Raw genomic sequence first — 15929 nt, forward strand, 5'->3', positions numbered from 1 at the left:
GTCTGACACTTCCACCATCTGATACAAGGATGCCTACCGTGATTGGAATAAAACATAATACACTAAAGCCTGTTCCTAACTTGGTTGTTTCAGGTTATCTTTTCCTTTCTTTTTACCCATCTCCTACTGTGAATATGTCGAGGCAGTAACTGACCACATTTGAATAACTGGAAATCTAGCTTTGCTTCAAGTTAGAGCACCATAGTTCTTTTCTGAGCTTTAACTGATAAATGCTATTGCGGTATTTACAAAAGTAGCAATAAAGCAGTACCTTTGCTTCAAGGATTATAAACACTTTATAGCACAATCATTTGAGTGACTGGTTTACCAGAGGTCCATTTCCAATCTCACTAACTTCACAATCCACATTTAATTACAGACAATGCATGCCCAAACTTTGGAGTTTGCTAAAAGACCACTGCAGCTGACTTTTGCTCCTTGACAATGTTATTCATCTCTTTATACAGTATCTTAGTCTTGGCTTTGAACACTACTGAATATGTAACAGACTGGTTTGCCTTGAAGTAGACTCCTCTAACAGCTTGAAACAAAGGAGCTATAGGCAAAGTAGAGTTAAGAAGAGAACAAGGCGTGGGGGGGAATTGGTTTTCACCACCCAAGTTCATTTGGCCGCATAAAATACAAGCTGTCATACCACTGCCAAAAAGCAAGTTAATATATGAATGACACACTTTGAGTTCACACAGAGGTGCTCTCAGAAACCAGAATGAAGAACCCCACAATGCTAAGCCCCTCTACGTATCCACGAAAAGCACTGGATGCTGAACCGTGGACTCCCCTTGACTTTCAGGATGCTTACACCAAGGGGTGACAGTGCTGTCCAGACACCTCTGAGAAAAGCACAGCTGCAGGCTGGCTGGCTGTAGATTCAGACACCACTGCTTCAGGTTACTAATGAATCATGTTTGGAAAGCCATACAGAAGTAATTTTAGCTACCCCTAGGTGAGTATGTAGGCTCTGGAGTGCAATACAACAGCTAACACACAGGGAGACGTCACCTATCCATCTGAACCTACGCAATGCACCACTGCAAACCAGCAGCTCAGCTGATCGTTGTCAGGGCACAACACAACTGTGAACAAATGCGCTGATTCCCTCAGTGGCAACCCTGGTTGCCTTCAAGAAAAAAAAAAAATCATCAGCAAAATGACCTGATTCACCATCAGAGCACAGCACAGAGCTCAGTGAAAGAACTCAACGCCCACAAGTTACCAGGCCACAAAGAAAATTTCTGGGTGTGCAAGTAATGCTGCTGAACAAAAATAATTTGAAAAAAACAAACCCCCTGTCTTAGCATCTGGCAAATAGAAGAAGCTGTCAGGGGTTTGTGTTTTCACTAGTGAAAGCTGATCTAGGCAAACTAAGGTAATGGGAACTAAAACTGGAAGCAGGAATGCGGGAGTGGGTGTGTGGGTAGAGTGGTGGTGGTGAAATCAAAGCAAGCAGATACTGACAGATTATTCAGCATTTCCAAAACCGGCCTGGCTTTGCAAATCTGCAGGACAGTAGAACAGTCTTAGAAAGCACGGTAACAAACTGGTTACCTGATGAATTTTATTATGCATCTCAAAGGATGAGAGATTTAAATTTTTTGAGAGCTCTTCTAAGGACTTACACTGCAAACGTTCAGGAAGCATTCACTTAATCTCACTTCCTTGTCCATTTTGGGTAACACCACAATTTTTTTGGCCCTTATTAAATGTTACAGTGGCAGACAATTTCACTGACAGAGTTGCTCTTCAACACTTTATCTGCATGACTGAAGCAAATCTGCCTAAAATAATGCTTCCTACAGTAAACACTTGGTATAAAAAAATGTTTCAGAGATACCTTTTTGGAAAACAAAAATGATTCAACAACTTGTTTAGCAGGAATGGGTTAGGAAAGAGCTCAGTATCATAAAGAAATTATAGCTTTATGAGCACAGAAACGAGCACTTCAGTTCATCACAAGACCTTTGCATATTTGCAGTATTCTTAAGACCAGAACACAGACTGGGTATTCTGAGGTTACACTACTTAAGCAATACAAAGCCAACATGAGAAGGGAACCAAAAGGCGCTTATTGCAACAGAACAAAACACTAGCACTGTTCCTAGTACAAACAAAATCTACTGGTAAAGAACATTATCAATAATGTTACTAACACTTTTACAACTGGGTAGTATTTCTTCTGTTCTGAACAGCTGAATTTTGCAGTAATTTGAATCTTATGTTAGATCAAAATTGGAAAGCGAGGAATGTCAGAACTGTGAAGTCAATCAACAATTCTTTTACTTCATTAAAATCTGAAAATACCCTAGATTCTTTTCTACTACTGTACCTTTTTCACTGCAGGTTCCCCAAAACTTATGGTGAAGTATCCCCTGACTGAGAATTAATAAGCAACTGTCCACCAGCAATGCAAGTGTATGATCGCTCTGCATATCAAAGCGAGCAGTTACCACTTTCAGAAGTTTGTCAGTCCTAGCCTCAATAAATTGGGCCAAAATGATTAAACAGAAGTGATAAAAACATTTTGTATAGAATAAGTTCCTATTGAACAAATGCAATACTCAATACTCATAAGACTCAACAGTTTCATCAAGGTTTACCTGCTGCACTGAAACACAGCTATTAACAGTACACTGACTGTGTTAAGTACTCCAAAAACAGTCAGAATTTTGCATTTTCAATTTTGGACGCCCAACTGTAAAGAAATAAGTGGCTGTGAATCTGTTTGTGTATGGACAATCAACATGGCATTGTATCTTGAGTACTCTGAAGACTAAAAATCGAGGCATAGAACATTCTTAGCTCCCTCACCTATCTTAATTAAGATGGCAGTTCCTGATTTTTACCTTTATTCCCCACTATTAAATATTAATAAAAATATTACAGTATCAGGAATTAAACTCAAGTGTATTTTTATAGTAGGGTTCTTGCAATGAAAAATTTCTAAGTGCCAGCAAGCTATCCACCCCCCAAATGCCACATTAGTATGTGACATTTTGTTCTATGTTTTTATCTGTCCTTTTGAAAAAGCAAGATAAAGGAAATATATAAACATACACACACACCCCTTCCATGCTAAACAGAAGATACAGATACCTGGATTCAGAAAAAAAAAAGGTAAAGAAATTAATGGTCCTGAAATATTCTAAAGCATTTTTTCATTAAGTACTGATTGGATAGTTTTCATCAGACAATTACATTTTGCTCACAAATTAACATTAAGAAAATATGTAAACATAAAATATAACATTATTATTCCAGAGAGACATGCAGTAATATCTACAGTCAGTCCACTGCTAAAAATAGTAGGATCAACTACAACAGTAAGTGTGGAAGACGTACATTGTCTACGGTTGTTCATAACTCTGTTATGCTTGGAAAAACTTGAATAGCATCTCATTTTTAAACATGGCACACTTCTATTTCACTTGTAAACAGACTATTTTCCACAGGAAATAAAAATAAAAATTGTTACGTACACAACAACCAAAGACAAGCCATGTAAAGAAACAAATAACAAAAGAGGGCTTCAAACCAAGGAAGATGAAAAAGCCAAAAGAAGTGAAGTTTTGTTTTGTGCTATAGAATCTTTATATTCAGAGGCACACGGCAGGTGACATTTGGGACAAGCCGTTAAAATAGAGCTACTTTCAAATCACATGCCTGTCTGGTTTTGCAGCATTATTATGCCAACTTTCTCTCCTTGTTTACATCACATACTAAGTTTTATATCGGTAACAGTTTCGGTATAACCAACTGTCTTTTACATGTGTATCAAAGTACTATTGCCCCTAAAGCATTTCTGACATAGGATAAAATACAAGAGAATTAGCAGAATAATCTGTATTAGAAGCCCATGAGACATGTTATTAGTTAAATCATGCCTGGCAGAAAAAACCTGGACAGTACAACACTTGCAGAACACTTGTCACTACATCAAGTCACTACTTTCAAGAAGTCAAATACACTCTGCCTCATCTAGCCAGTCACCAGTGCTGGCCCCTTCTATTTTTTTCAGGTATTATCAGCACCAGTAGATTCTGGAAGAAATTTTATCAGTTATATTACTTTAATGGTCATTTATGACTAGTTTCTTTGACATAAAATGAAGTCTGCAGGCCTTCCTTTGACAAAGGCAGCAGGGAGGGGACTTTACCAAGGCAAATTATATTTACCAAGACTTTTTGCTGGAAGCAATGATTTGGCAGCTTAAGATCTTCCCTCTGCAAGACTCCTATAACCTCCTACCATTATCAACCACTGTTAACAAAAACACTAAGCAAGTGTTCACAGGCAAGACACTGAACTATGACAATTTTCATCTGTCAGGCTTGGCTGCACACAGATGGAGACCCAGGGCTCCATCACAGATTCTTTTACTTTTTCTTTTTCAACCTTTTGCTCCCCGATGCACTCACGAACAATGCTGCTCAGATGGACAGGGTTAGGGATAATCAAAAGTCCTGAACGGATAGATTTGCAGACAAACAACATTTTGACTCCTGAAAAAGGTTGGGAAAAATGTTACAGGCCTACCATACCAAGTGTGCTGTAGCAAGCCCTACTACCAAGGGTGACACTTGTATTCAGAATTCAACTCATGCCAATAGCCAGCATGCTTGTTTTGTTAAGCTGGGTGGGGGTATAAGTAAAACAAGACAAACATACCATCTTAACATGACCTCTCCCAATGTCTAATCTACTTAATTCAGGTTTTGATAAATATATATAAGAGCATGCACAAGCCTTTATTCTCCTTATATATAAATATACGTGTAATCTTAAATTTTAAAATTTAAATTAATTTTAATAGTTTTGGAATGAACTTTGCGTTTCAGACCATGAAACACCTTACTTTATTTTTTAAAAAATAAAAAAGCACTTCAATGCAGCACTCCAGATAACCTGGTGTACCCCAGCTCTGCATACCTAGAAGAACTGCAGTTGTTAGAACTGCAGGTTGTTTGCTGTTACAGGACAAAGAACCTATGTTCACTGCAGAATAATTGCAATTTCTCTTTACTGACACTGCCTGACAGATGGGCCAGTTGGCCTGATTTTTCTTGTTATAAAAGCGTCTGTGTGAATTACACATGTAAACACCAAGAAGTGAAGTGCCACTCAGTCATTGTTTACCCACGTCCTGAAAAACAGCAAAGACTTCACTGCCATGTTACTGGAAGCTGATCAGATGTGGAAACTAAGCTACGTATTTTCCAAGTACTGCTGAGGAAATACGATGCATAACTCTACTGTTGTAATGCATGCAAGAGTAGTGAGGAGCCAATTATGAAAAGCTGTGCTGCTCCATTGCTCGAGCTCATTTTTCAGCCTTTTGTTCCTCTTGCTTGATTTCACTTTAAGGAAAAACAGAAAACCATATAAAAGAAATAATTCAGCTATGGAAAAAGTAGATCTGACTATTTTTAAGATTCAGCTGAAGCCAAAAAATCGTAAAAGTGCTATGTTCTGTGGTATCGACTGTCCTTTACATGCAGTTAGTAGAATCAATTTTGTTCAAACTTGTAACATATACTCAGTACTAGCACTTCTTTCAAGAAATACTAGGTATCAGGAAAATCTGACAGAGCTCAAAAAAAGCTTTGCTCATTTAATGCATCTCTACAGCAGTGTGATAAGCAGGTTTTCAGCACAAACATACACTGTGTATACACATAAATAGCATCAACTAGTTTTTATATAGTTGTTAGGCAGGGGCAATTTCAGAGGAATTATGCATCTCCCATGAACATTCTCAACTTCTCTTCATGCTTTATTACACATCTCAGTCATTACTCCATTTTTTGAGACATTTTAAGCTACAAAAATAATTCAAGTACATTAACTCTATGGCCGCTGTAAATCAATTGTTTGTTTCCTGGACTCTTCATTGGATGCTCCTTCCCCCCAAACAGGAGATGAAATACATTAAGTGACATTTCTGCGGACTTTCATATTTAAATAGTATTGTTTAAATATTTAAATTCTGAAATTTCCCCAATTAGCACCATTAACCCAACTACAAAACTAAATTTACATCTCTCTCTCAACCTTTTTTTATACACACATTTCTATTTTTTAATTGCAATCAGTGTTTTTAAATGCATCTTCTTGTTTCTGAAACATGACTGAAAGAGCTTAACCCCCCCCATGCTACGTATTTATTTATAAACTTATTTAGACATCATGATGCAATTTACTATATTCTCAGTGTTTAGAAAACAGAGGCTACCAAATCCACACTATGATTTCACTTATCTTTTTCCAATAAAATTTCTTGAATCAAATGGGCTGTTACCAATAGGCAAACCAGGCAAGTAGAGCAAAAGGCAGATTACATATTGGAATGAATGTAGATGGATGTGGATACCTGGCTAGCTGAAAAGGGTCACATAGACATAGTCCAGCTGGCTGGACAAAAATGCACACTGCTCTCAGCTTATCTGAAGTAAAGCAAAAATACACTGTCTTTGGCTGTTCTTGTTACACAGTAACAGGAAGATTTCGGTGGGAAAAGAATGTTGCAGGTGGGAACAGATAACTACAGAAGAGAAACTAGGGGCGGGCTTGATATTTAGGCAACTAACCAATAATGAGCTTAACTTTTGTAATATGTATGAGCTAATTATAACAAGGCATAAAAGGTGACTGTAAGGGACAATAAACGAAGTCTGCTGATCACTCATACTGAGTGACTGTGTCTTCCCTCCGTCGCAACAGATGGAAGCCTTTTCAAATACGGCAAAATGGAAAGGCAAACAAAACTGAAAAGCATTCACGTTTCAAAATGAAATTCTATATGCATGTATCTATATAAACATAGACAAGCATGTCAATAAGCAAACTACACTTAGGACGAATATTACTTCCAAAGACATTATGGCATTTTAGACTGCTCATTAACACATTACTAGCATTCCCAATAAAGGAGTCAATTTTATTTCAAAAAAAACCCCCAGTAACATTTAAATATGTATTTGAAATCCTAAATAATCCCTTTTATAAAGAAAGCATCTCCAAACTATTTCTATTGGTAAGAAGCAGAGCAATGGGTTACTTTAAAATTCTTAAATACACTGAATTTTTTTCTGTGTGAAAAAGAGATGCCTTCTCTGAAACTGTACATATACGGGAGAAGGAAAAAGAAGTTCTTAGCAAATGAGTTTACTGAGAAGTGGGATTAGGGTGCAGTTTTTGTTGAAAAGTTCACTTGCTTTTTAGCTATTTCAGCTTAGAACTTCAGCAAGTACAGATGTGAGTGAGGACACCCATCTGCTCTTCTGAAAGAGGGTCAGCTGTTACTGAGGAGTTACTCCTTATTTCAGGCATTCTCTTAAAGAAAAATAACCAAAAAACCCTAGCTTAGCAACTTTTATGTCCTTGACAAATCCCCTTGAGAAGGAGAGCAGAACTGCAAGTCTGGGGAGCTTTGCATTATCACTGGCTCTTTGCAGTCACTCTTCAATATACAACTGGAAAAAACTACTGATCATTTACGTCAGTCATGGAAAATTTGTTAGGAGCAACAATGAGAATCCCAAACAGCATCTCTTTGGGATATGACCACACTCAATTCACATATTTGATACTCCGTGGTGATATGGATCACCTGAACTACAGGTGCATCTCTTCCAATTGCCTGTTCTCTTGAAAGCATTTTGAGGGCTAATCTATTATTTATTTGGAAAAAATCAAGAATGGGGCAACGAATTACTTGTTAGGTACTGGAATTCTTTCTGTGGGAAAGGAAACAATGAAAAGGCGTGTCATTCATTCTTGTAACAAGTCTGTAACAATCAATACCTGAAATTTTCTGTCAGTATCCAGAGATTAAGTTTTGCTTGATTAGTACAACCAAGAATGATTTACTGACTTTTGTGGAAGCAATATAATTTCAAAATGAGGAAACAGGTTCTACTTCCCAACAATATTTGTATTTGCAATGTACACAGAAAGCCTGCAGCATTTACAAATGCAGTAGTTTCAATCTGGCTTAGTGAAGGATCCTGCAAACACACCCTAAGCTGCATAAATTTCCAGCCCTATTTAGGTTGTTTCCAGAAACTACAGAGTCTACAACAAATCCCATTCCGACATTTTCCCCACAGCTGTTTACAACTACTGCAGTGAAGACGAATGTCAAAGGTAAATTTGTCGAAAATGGATTTTGACAGTTTTTCTTCCATTATGAAGGGAGATGGTCTGGACTTGCTGGAGGTGTCCATACAAGTACTGGAAACACAGGCTCCCCCATCTTTTAGCAAGCATGCATAAGAACACACCAGATTGGCATGTGCTTATGGATAAAATGATGCTTAGGCTGAATAAAAATGAGTGACACTCCTGGAAGTAAAATTACTACTTCTAAAGCTAGGACAAGCACTATACTGGCAGAAGGAGATTGGCTCTGCGAAAAAGCTGGAACAAAGGGAAAAGAAAACAGAACAAACAGAAACAAAGTAGGAAAATAGCCTATCTCCTCTGTGGGTGAAGTTAAGCAATTAAGAACTTAAATGGACAATACACAATGTAAATAGGAATGTGACTCTTCGATAGAGAACATACTCTGTTGCCAAAACCTGCAGATGGAGAGAAAAGCTTCAGGACAGCATTACGATGCAGGAACAAATCAATACTTGAAGGATTTTCCTATGTAATAAATTCAAATCCCTCATTTAGGCTTTTAAAATTGTATTTATTTTACACAAATCAGAAAGGGTTTACGAGAAACAATTATTTCTTAGCTATTTTAAACAGCATTGTCTGTTAGTAGGGAAAAAAGCAAATGTGTGGCTTTGATCAATACAGGTTTTTAGAGTTTGGTTTTATATTTCATTACTGAAGTTTAATTACTAAAGTCTTTTGGCCCAAGATTCTGCTTTACCCTTGCCTACTCAAAAATTCTAAATCTTATTAAAGTGACTTCTAGAGACTCTACCCAAAAAAGATGCTTTTATTATCACCACCCGTCAACAGACTGGCTGGTAATAGTTCTCTTCACTCCAGAAGATAATGCCAACTAACTGATTCACAATTACTTCTGCAAGATAAATCCTGTTTCTCGTCTTTGGAGTACTGTTTCCAAAGGAAATTCATAGCTGATTTTTCATAGCCATGCACTGAACTACTAGAATTTATCACAAACAGCCAAATGGCAAGGGAACTTACTAGCAATCTTATTGTGTTCCTAAAACCTAATAATAGGTCGTCATCAATATCCAGGTTACTCTTAGATTTGGCCTAAGAGTGCAGTATCACGATGACCCACTCGGAGCTTCTAAAAACCCTCAAGCTGTTATTACCATAGTACTACCTAAGGTGGCTGACTACCCAAAGAATGAAAATGCATGCAGACAGAAAAGAGAATTAAAAGGCAGAAGAAACATGGAAAACAGTTTGCCTCTGCCACATGACTATTTCCTAGTAGTCTACAAAAAAGCAGAGGATTTCAGTTTCTAACATCTATCAAAAATTGTTCTTTGAAAGAAGTGCAAGAATACTAACACTCCAAATTGATTTGCTACAGAAAGATACTTGCTTCTACTCTCTAAAATAAGAGATTCTGCTGAATTGAATGAAAGGATTAGGTCACTTCATGATCAAGTAGGCACAGGCAGCGTGCCTACTTCCAGTTCTCTGGAAGACAGCTAGCAGTATAATTAGCCCACTCAGTTATTTCACTGTGAGTTTCTTGTTTTGACTCTTCATCGCCTATGCCCAGTGAATAACATGCATACATATATTTGTCTGAATTTTGTGCCACTACCTGTAAATTCAGCTTTACTTTAAAATTAACATCCTTATAATAAAACAAAATCTTTTATAACTCCTACACTAAACTTGGGCCTAAAAGAGAAAAAAGCATCCTAGCATTCTAAGCTTTCAAGGAGTTTACATGAAATACACAACTAACATTAAGATGATGGAGTGCAACGAGTATATAGCCTAGTTTTCTCCCACCTATGTATTTGTTTTCTTGATTAAGGATGTACAGCTATAAACCTTAAATCACACAGATGAGCTCACTAATTATTCCCCTCAGTTTCATGCCAGTTTAATTAAAAAAAAAACAAACCCAAACAAAATCCCAACCAAACAACAAAATCCAGCAAAACAGGTGCAAAATAAGTCCTAAAGCTCAGTTGCCTGTGATTTTTTTCTGAACTCAAAGACATCAACATGCACATTAAGTAAGTATCAAAACAGATATCCAGATACTCTTGAAAGATACGTATTCTAATTCATGGACCACTCACTAGTACAGAGTTAAACTTGCAAGCTCAACTTAGAGAGCTTCCCATTCTCTAACTAGCTAACTAACCTCTGAATTATCCATTGTTATTTCTCTACCAGATCTTTAATAACAGATGACACACATATGTAAAATGACTGAAAAAAAGATTTAAGTGTTTAAAATTCGAATTTCTCCCCATTTAGAAAAGTTTCTATCTCTTCAGTCAACTTCATAACCTACTGTCAGATTCACGCTCCATAGCTAAGTTTTCTGCTAGCTTTATGGTAACGAGAAATTTATTTCCTGCTTACCTCGTTACTGAAGGAATTCTCTTCAATTTTCTCAGATTCTGCCTCTGCCAGAGGGTTCTTCAGGGTCTGCAAGAACAGTGCAGCTTTCCTCTTGCGCTCTGCTTGTAGCTGCTTTTCTTTTGATTCTTTGGAGGCCTGTGCAAGCTTCTCTCTTGCTGCAGCTGCTAATCTATCCTCTAGTTTCTGTTTTGCTAAGAAGGACAATTAAGCGCGAAGTGTAGAGTGAGACATGCTTGGGGAACTTGGGTTTCCTTAAACACCCTCCACCCCCCACCAAACAGCCCTCCAATCATTCTCAAACCTTTGTAGTACATCCGTTCAAAGATCTTAATTCACAGATACATCACTTGCTTCATGAAAAGCAGTACTGATGAAGTAAACATTTTTAAGCTTAAAGAAAATTACATGAAAATCCAATCCTGAAAATCCAGGATACTTGTCCTTTTCTATTTACAAAAGCTATCTACAGAAAGTAGCATGGTATATTCAGAAGCTTTTTCTTGTGCTTGTTAAGAGTGATGCAAACTCTCCATTTTGCTCTTTCCACAGATCTGATCCTTACCTTACGTTTTCCAGCCCTATTCACATACATCTTAAAATGTTTACACAAGGGCTGCTCCAGAAATTTGCAGAAACTGTTTCACCATTGTTACAACCAACAGTTATTGTTATGTGATTACAGAAAGAGTAAGCCAGTTTCTTTAACTATGCACCTAACTGATACTTTGTCTAATTTTTCCATCTTACACTTCTACTTTTGTGTTCTGTGTATGTACAAGACAAAACATTTGCACAGTTTTTCCAACTCACAGTTTTTTCCCCAACATGTTTTACACTTTATTTTTATTAACATACAAAGTATTTTGTATTTGCTTTAGATTTGTATCACCATAGGTACATAGCATAGTAGTACCCTGTGCTACTAAAGTTCACAAAAGGAACTGCTACTTAGGAGCAAAATACCAAAATATTTTGAAGATGAAAAATGAAATACCTGTGGTATACTCATATTGGAAGAGAAATAATTTTTTAAGCTGGTGAACACTGACAATGCCTCCACTTTATTATACACTCTCTGCTGTTACACAGCCTTGGGGAGGAATGGGGTAAATTTGATCCCTTTAAAATATGCTTTCATTCAAAATCACAGAGCATACCCTTCTGCCCACATCAACAAGTTGATATTGGTCTATATGGGAATGCTATACAACTGAAAAATAGCTTGAAGCATTTCATTGTTCTCTGAAGAAAATGAGAAATGGCCATGCCTTTTTCTGGGCTCTGTTAATGCAATCTGGAAACCAGAAGTTTAGTGTTTTACTCTGAGGTTGTAATGGAAAAACACAATAAAATTCTGAAAGATCATGCATTAGGGCAAAGTACTCAACTCTGGTGTGTTGTGAGTTTGATTTTAGCTGAGCAACCAAGGAAGATTTCATGCTTAACAATAAGCAGGAAATTGTGGGAAAAGAAAAGAATTCCAATTCCTGTCCATGTGACATAGTGAAGATTCAAAATAGCTAAAATGCCATACTTATTTACGTGACAGTTTTGTAGTTTGCCTGAAGGACTCAAATCTTTCACTTTGTTTGCTGTGTAACATGGGATACCTTGTTTAGCTTCCAGCTCCTCCTGTGTAAGTTGAGGTTTTTTCTCCTCAGCAGCAGTACAAGGAGTGGTAACAGTCGGAGTATGGTTTGAAGCACTATTAGCATTCTCTTGGCCTTCCTTGCCCTCTTCTTCCTCCTCATCACTGTCATCATCTAATTTAACACGGTTCTTCTCCAAAGGAAGAAGGTCATTTTCTTTGGCCTTAATTGCAAAGCTTATTGGAGCAAATGATGCTGTGAATGAATGGGTAAGAATTTACACATCATTAGACTACAGTAGAAAACAGGTTTAATTTCTTGACCTTATCCATTACCCATGCAGACTACACCACACACACACACAAAAGAAACTCATATCATCCTTATGTTATGCTAATTATTCTGGGGAAAAGGACAACACAAGCTTTTTTTCTTTAAACAAATGTTGGAAACTTCATTTGCCCTGTAAAGATTTATTTCAAAGTCTTTTTCTAGTACTTCAGTACCATTAGGGATAAAGAAAGGTACTCCAAACCACCTCTGGAATTACATTTCCTAAAATAAAATAAATAATTTCATATTCTGTCCCAAATAAATTTTAGTTTCAGTATTTCTTTTCCCAAATGAACAATCTACTCATTCAGGCCTAGGATGAAAACACTCTGTGTTCAGGCTCCTATCTGACACACGACAGTAGGAAACAGTCCCTTATGTTTCCTTTACGTTAAATAGATGTTTTGCACAACAATAGCATTTGGCAGGCTCACAGAACAGTATTTAAAGACTCATTTCCATCTATATGAAAATTAATTACTTTAGGGAGTTAACAACATTTTATTACAGGAGATAAAAAGGCAAAAGCTAAGTACTTTTCCCCAAATGTCTTAGCTAGTCTTGCTGTAGCAAGATTGGTGGTCAACTATTCCTTCCAAGCAGCCCCTACTATTCTAACACAAAAGGACAGCACACCACGCTCATGCCAGCACACTCAAAAGGAAAAAGGATGCCTGTAAGAAACACTGAATACCACAACAAAAAGAAAATTATGGATATTTCAAGCTAGGTTGTATTAATGGATGTTCAAAAAAATATTAAGCATAGCTAATATATAAAATATTTAAGTCTGAAATAATCTTTTTGCCTCACAGAATTTTCCTTGAAACATTTTTTGAAAACAAAACGGGGAAGTAATCTCTAATCCATTTATCCAAAATGCAACTTCTAAGAATAAAGAGTGGAATTTCTCACACATCTCAAGCAATGCAACCTACAACCATATGGTCTGCTGCAACATTTATCTTTCTCAGGATGTCTTTTGCATATATATCCTAAAAGATTTCAGTCAGGGAAATTTAAATACAGTAATTAAATTACATACCAAGGCTTATAAAATATAAGCTTTGCATCTTGTAATTCTGGGGTAAAGAAATAGGCTCAGAAATTAAGAACTCCAGAATTCCAAGAAAAGAGATACTATAATAGTGATTTTCCAACTTCTTCATATGACAAAACAAATCCTAAAATGGGATTTTACTCCCTCAGAGGCAGAAGAAAAATCTAGTGTGGATGTTATGTCTGTCTTGCAGCCAAGTACTGTATTTAGGTTACAAGAAAGTGAGATTTGTACCTTATTAGAGGAAATGAAAATAGGTTTATAGAAATAGGATTGTCATGAAATGACTCACTGGTTACATTCCATCATCTAAATTTGAGCAGATTATTATTATTAAAGCACGGGCTCCAGTGTGTTGTTTATTAATAACACAACAAGAAGAAATGATATAATTTTCTATTGCATATTACATTATCTTAATAGGGCATCTTTGAAGATAGGGAAGATTGCTCCTTCCCTGGGGAAGCCACTCAAGCTGCCCAGAGAAGAAACTGCAGAGTATGGACAGCCAGGCAACAATGGCAATGAGCTTGGAGCTTGCAGCCCATGGAGGGAAAGAAATTGCAGTGAGGAGCAGGAGAGAATTCCAGGGAACCACAGGGGATAAACTTATCAGCAATTCAGAAAGCCACTGAAGTGGCAGGAAGGCAGTACCTATCCATGGGAACACAGGTCAAGAGTGTTTTTCCTGTTTCTTTTTTTTTTTTTACCAGTGGCTTTCAGTTCTAGTGAAAAGATTTAAGTTTCTAGTTTTTATTGAGAATAAGAAATTTTAGGGTATCTTTTCCCCATACACTAGGAAGGTGGTTCCCAAGTATAAATAATTGCTTCTCCAACTCAGGACACTAAGAGTATTTTAGCTGACTTTGTTTGACAGGCTTCCAAGAGATCCTCCCATTTTGTCCCTCTGCTGCCATGGCTACAAGAGGAAAAATATTCCACTCGGACACAAAAATGGTCTTTTTTACAGAATGACTAACATCCAACACAGGAAGACTAAGCAACTGAATAATAAGCCTAGCGTACTTCCTCCATATGCATGGTTTCAAATAAGACTACTGCTTTTATTCAGAAGGAATAACCTCTTTCTTGCACAGAGCTTGTAACTGGCAAGTTTAAAATGACAAAAATAGGAATCTACTGGGGTCACTGATGAAAGCCTTCAACTTTGCACAAAACTGAAATAAAGCAATTTATTCTGTCAGACCATAAATACCTGACAGTCTGATAAGAAAGAAATATGAAAGCAATCAAATTACTTCAGTTGGGTTTTGATGCTTCCAGTGAAAATATTTTTTGCATGATAAAATTCTTTTCCTTACCTTCCCCCTGCCTTTCTCCCCACCTTTTTTTCTTTTTTAAGTGCTAACAAAAATTTTCATACCCAACAAATCATGCTAACATACCTTTCACCAGTTTACCATCACTGACAGTTTTAGAAGGAGGAACATCCTTTTTAGTTCCTGAAACTCCCTTAGCACTTGGCTCAGATGCATCTTCAGGTGCATGTTCATCTGCAAATTGAGTCTCACTTGGTGTATCACCGGCAGTATCTGCTGGAACATCTTCAGATGAAGATACTCCCTTTTCAAAAGAAACATGCAAGCTTACGAACTGGGTAGTTCATGAAAGAATTATTGCAGTGTCTGTGGAGCTGTAATTTTGTCAGCCATTTCAAAAATCACTAAAAGCTAGTTTTACATCAATAAGCACTCATGCCCCAAAGTCTGCTTCTTATAAATAATGCACTGCTTCATGTAAACCCACAGGCTGCAAAAACTACAGACCTACAATAAGAATGTGTTGTTATTTTACAGCAAAGAAAACGTTCTTCAGCTGGTACACTTTTGCCAACAACTGTTTTAAAAAATGTATTTTTAAAATTAGACCCTGAAAGTATATAGGTCTTGATCTCCAGGGTCTAGGACAAAATCCATTAAAGTTAAAATCACAGAATGAAAACTTACGACATATTTTTCCTAATGTGCAATTGCACAACACCGTCTATATAAAATCAGGTTTTACAGGGATCAACACAGGTTAATATGCTTGATTTGTTTCAACATTCTGCTGAAAAATGTTGGGCCTATCAAAGGTTTTTGTGGCATGAAATTGATACACTCAGATGTGCTGAGATTTTCAGAACAGTAAAGAATTACATGACTGAATCATTCAAGATGAACTCTAAACTCACAGTATGAAGGCTGTAAAGGTGGACATAGCAGAACATTAAAGAACTTTACATGGTGATTACATAAAGTAATACAACATTTAAACGAACTTCTCAATAAATAGTTTGTTTGCTTTCCACTGGTTGCTGCTAAGTATACTTAACGTTGAAATACCAGTATTGAAGACATCCTTTCATCGCTCCCTGCAGCCATTCC

General features: G+C 36.9%; 1 protein-coding gene across 5 annotated transcripts in view; it reads right to left on the minus strand.

Annotated features, from left to right (window-relative positions):
• Nucleotides 1-15929, minus strand: part of SFSWAP (splicing factor SWAP) — a 49372-nt gene that overhangs the window by 16448 nt on the left and 16995 nt on the right. For all 5 annotated transcript variants that reach the window (XM_056326941.1, XM_056326942.1, XM_056326943.1 and 2 more), the window contains exons 11-13: nucleotides 14949-15126; nucleotides 12171-12404; nucleotides 10561-10751 (exon numbers count right to left, since the gene is read on the minus strand). In XM_056326941.1, the coding sequence (XP_056182916.1) occupies nucleotides 10561-10751; nucleotides 12171-12404; nucleotides 14949-15126 (603 nt within the window). The remainder of the gene's footprint in view (nucleotides 1-10560; nucleotides 10752-12170; nucleotides 12405-14948; nucleotides 15127-15929) is intronic.

The sequence above is a fragment of the Falco biarmicus genome, chromosome 1 (assembly GCF_023638135.1).
Source record: "Falco biarmicus isolate bFalBia1 chromosome 1, bFalBia1.pri, whole genome shotgun sequence".
Classification (NCBI taxonomy): Eukaryota; Metazoa; Chordata; class Aves; order Falconiformes; family Falconidae; genus Falco; species Falco biarmicus.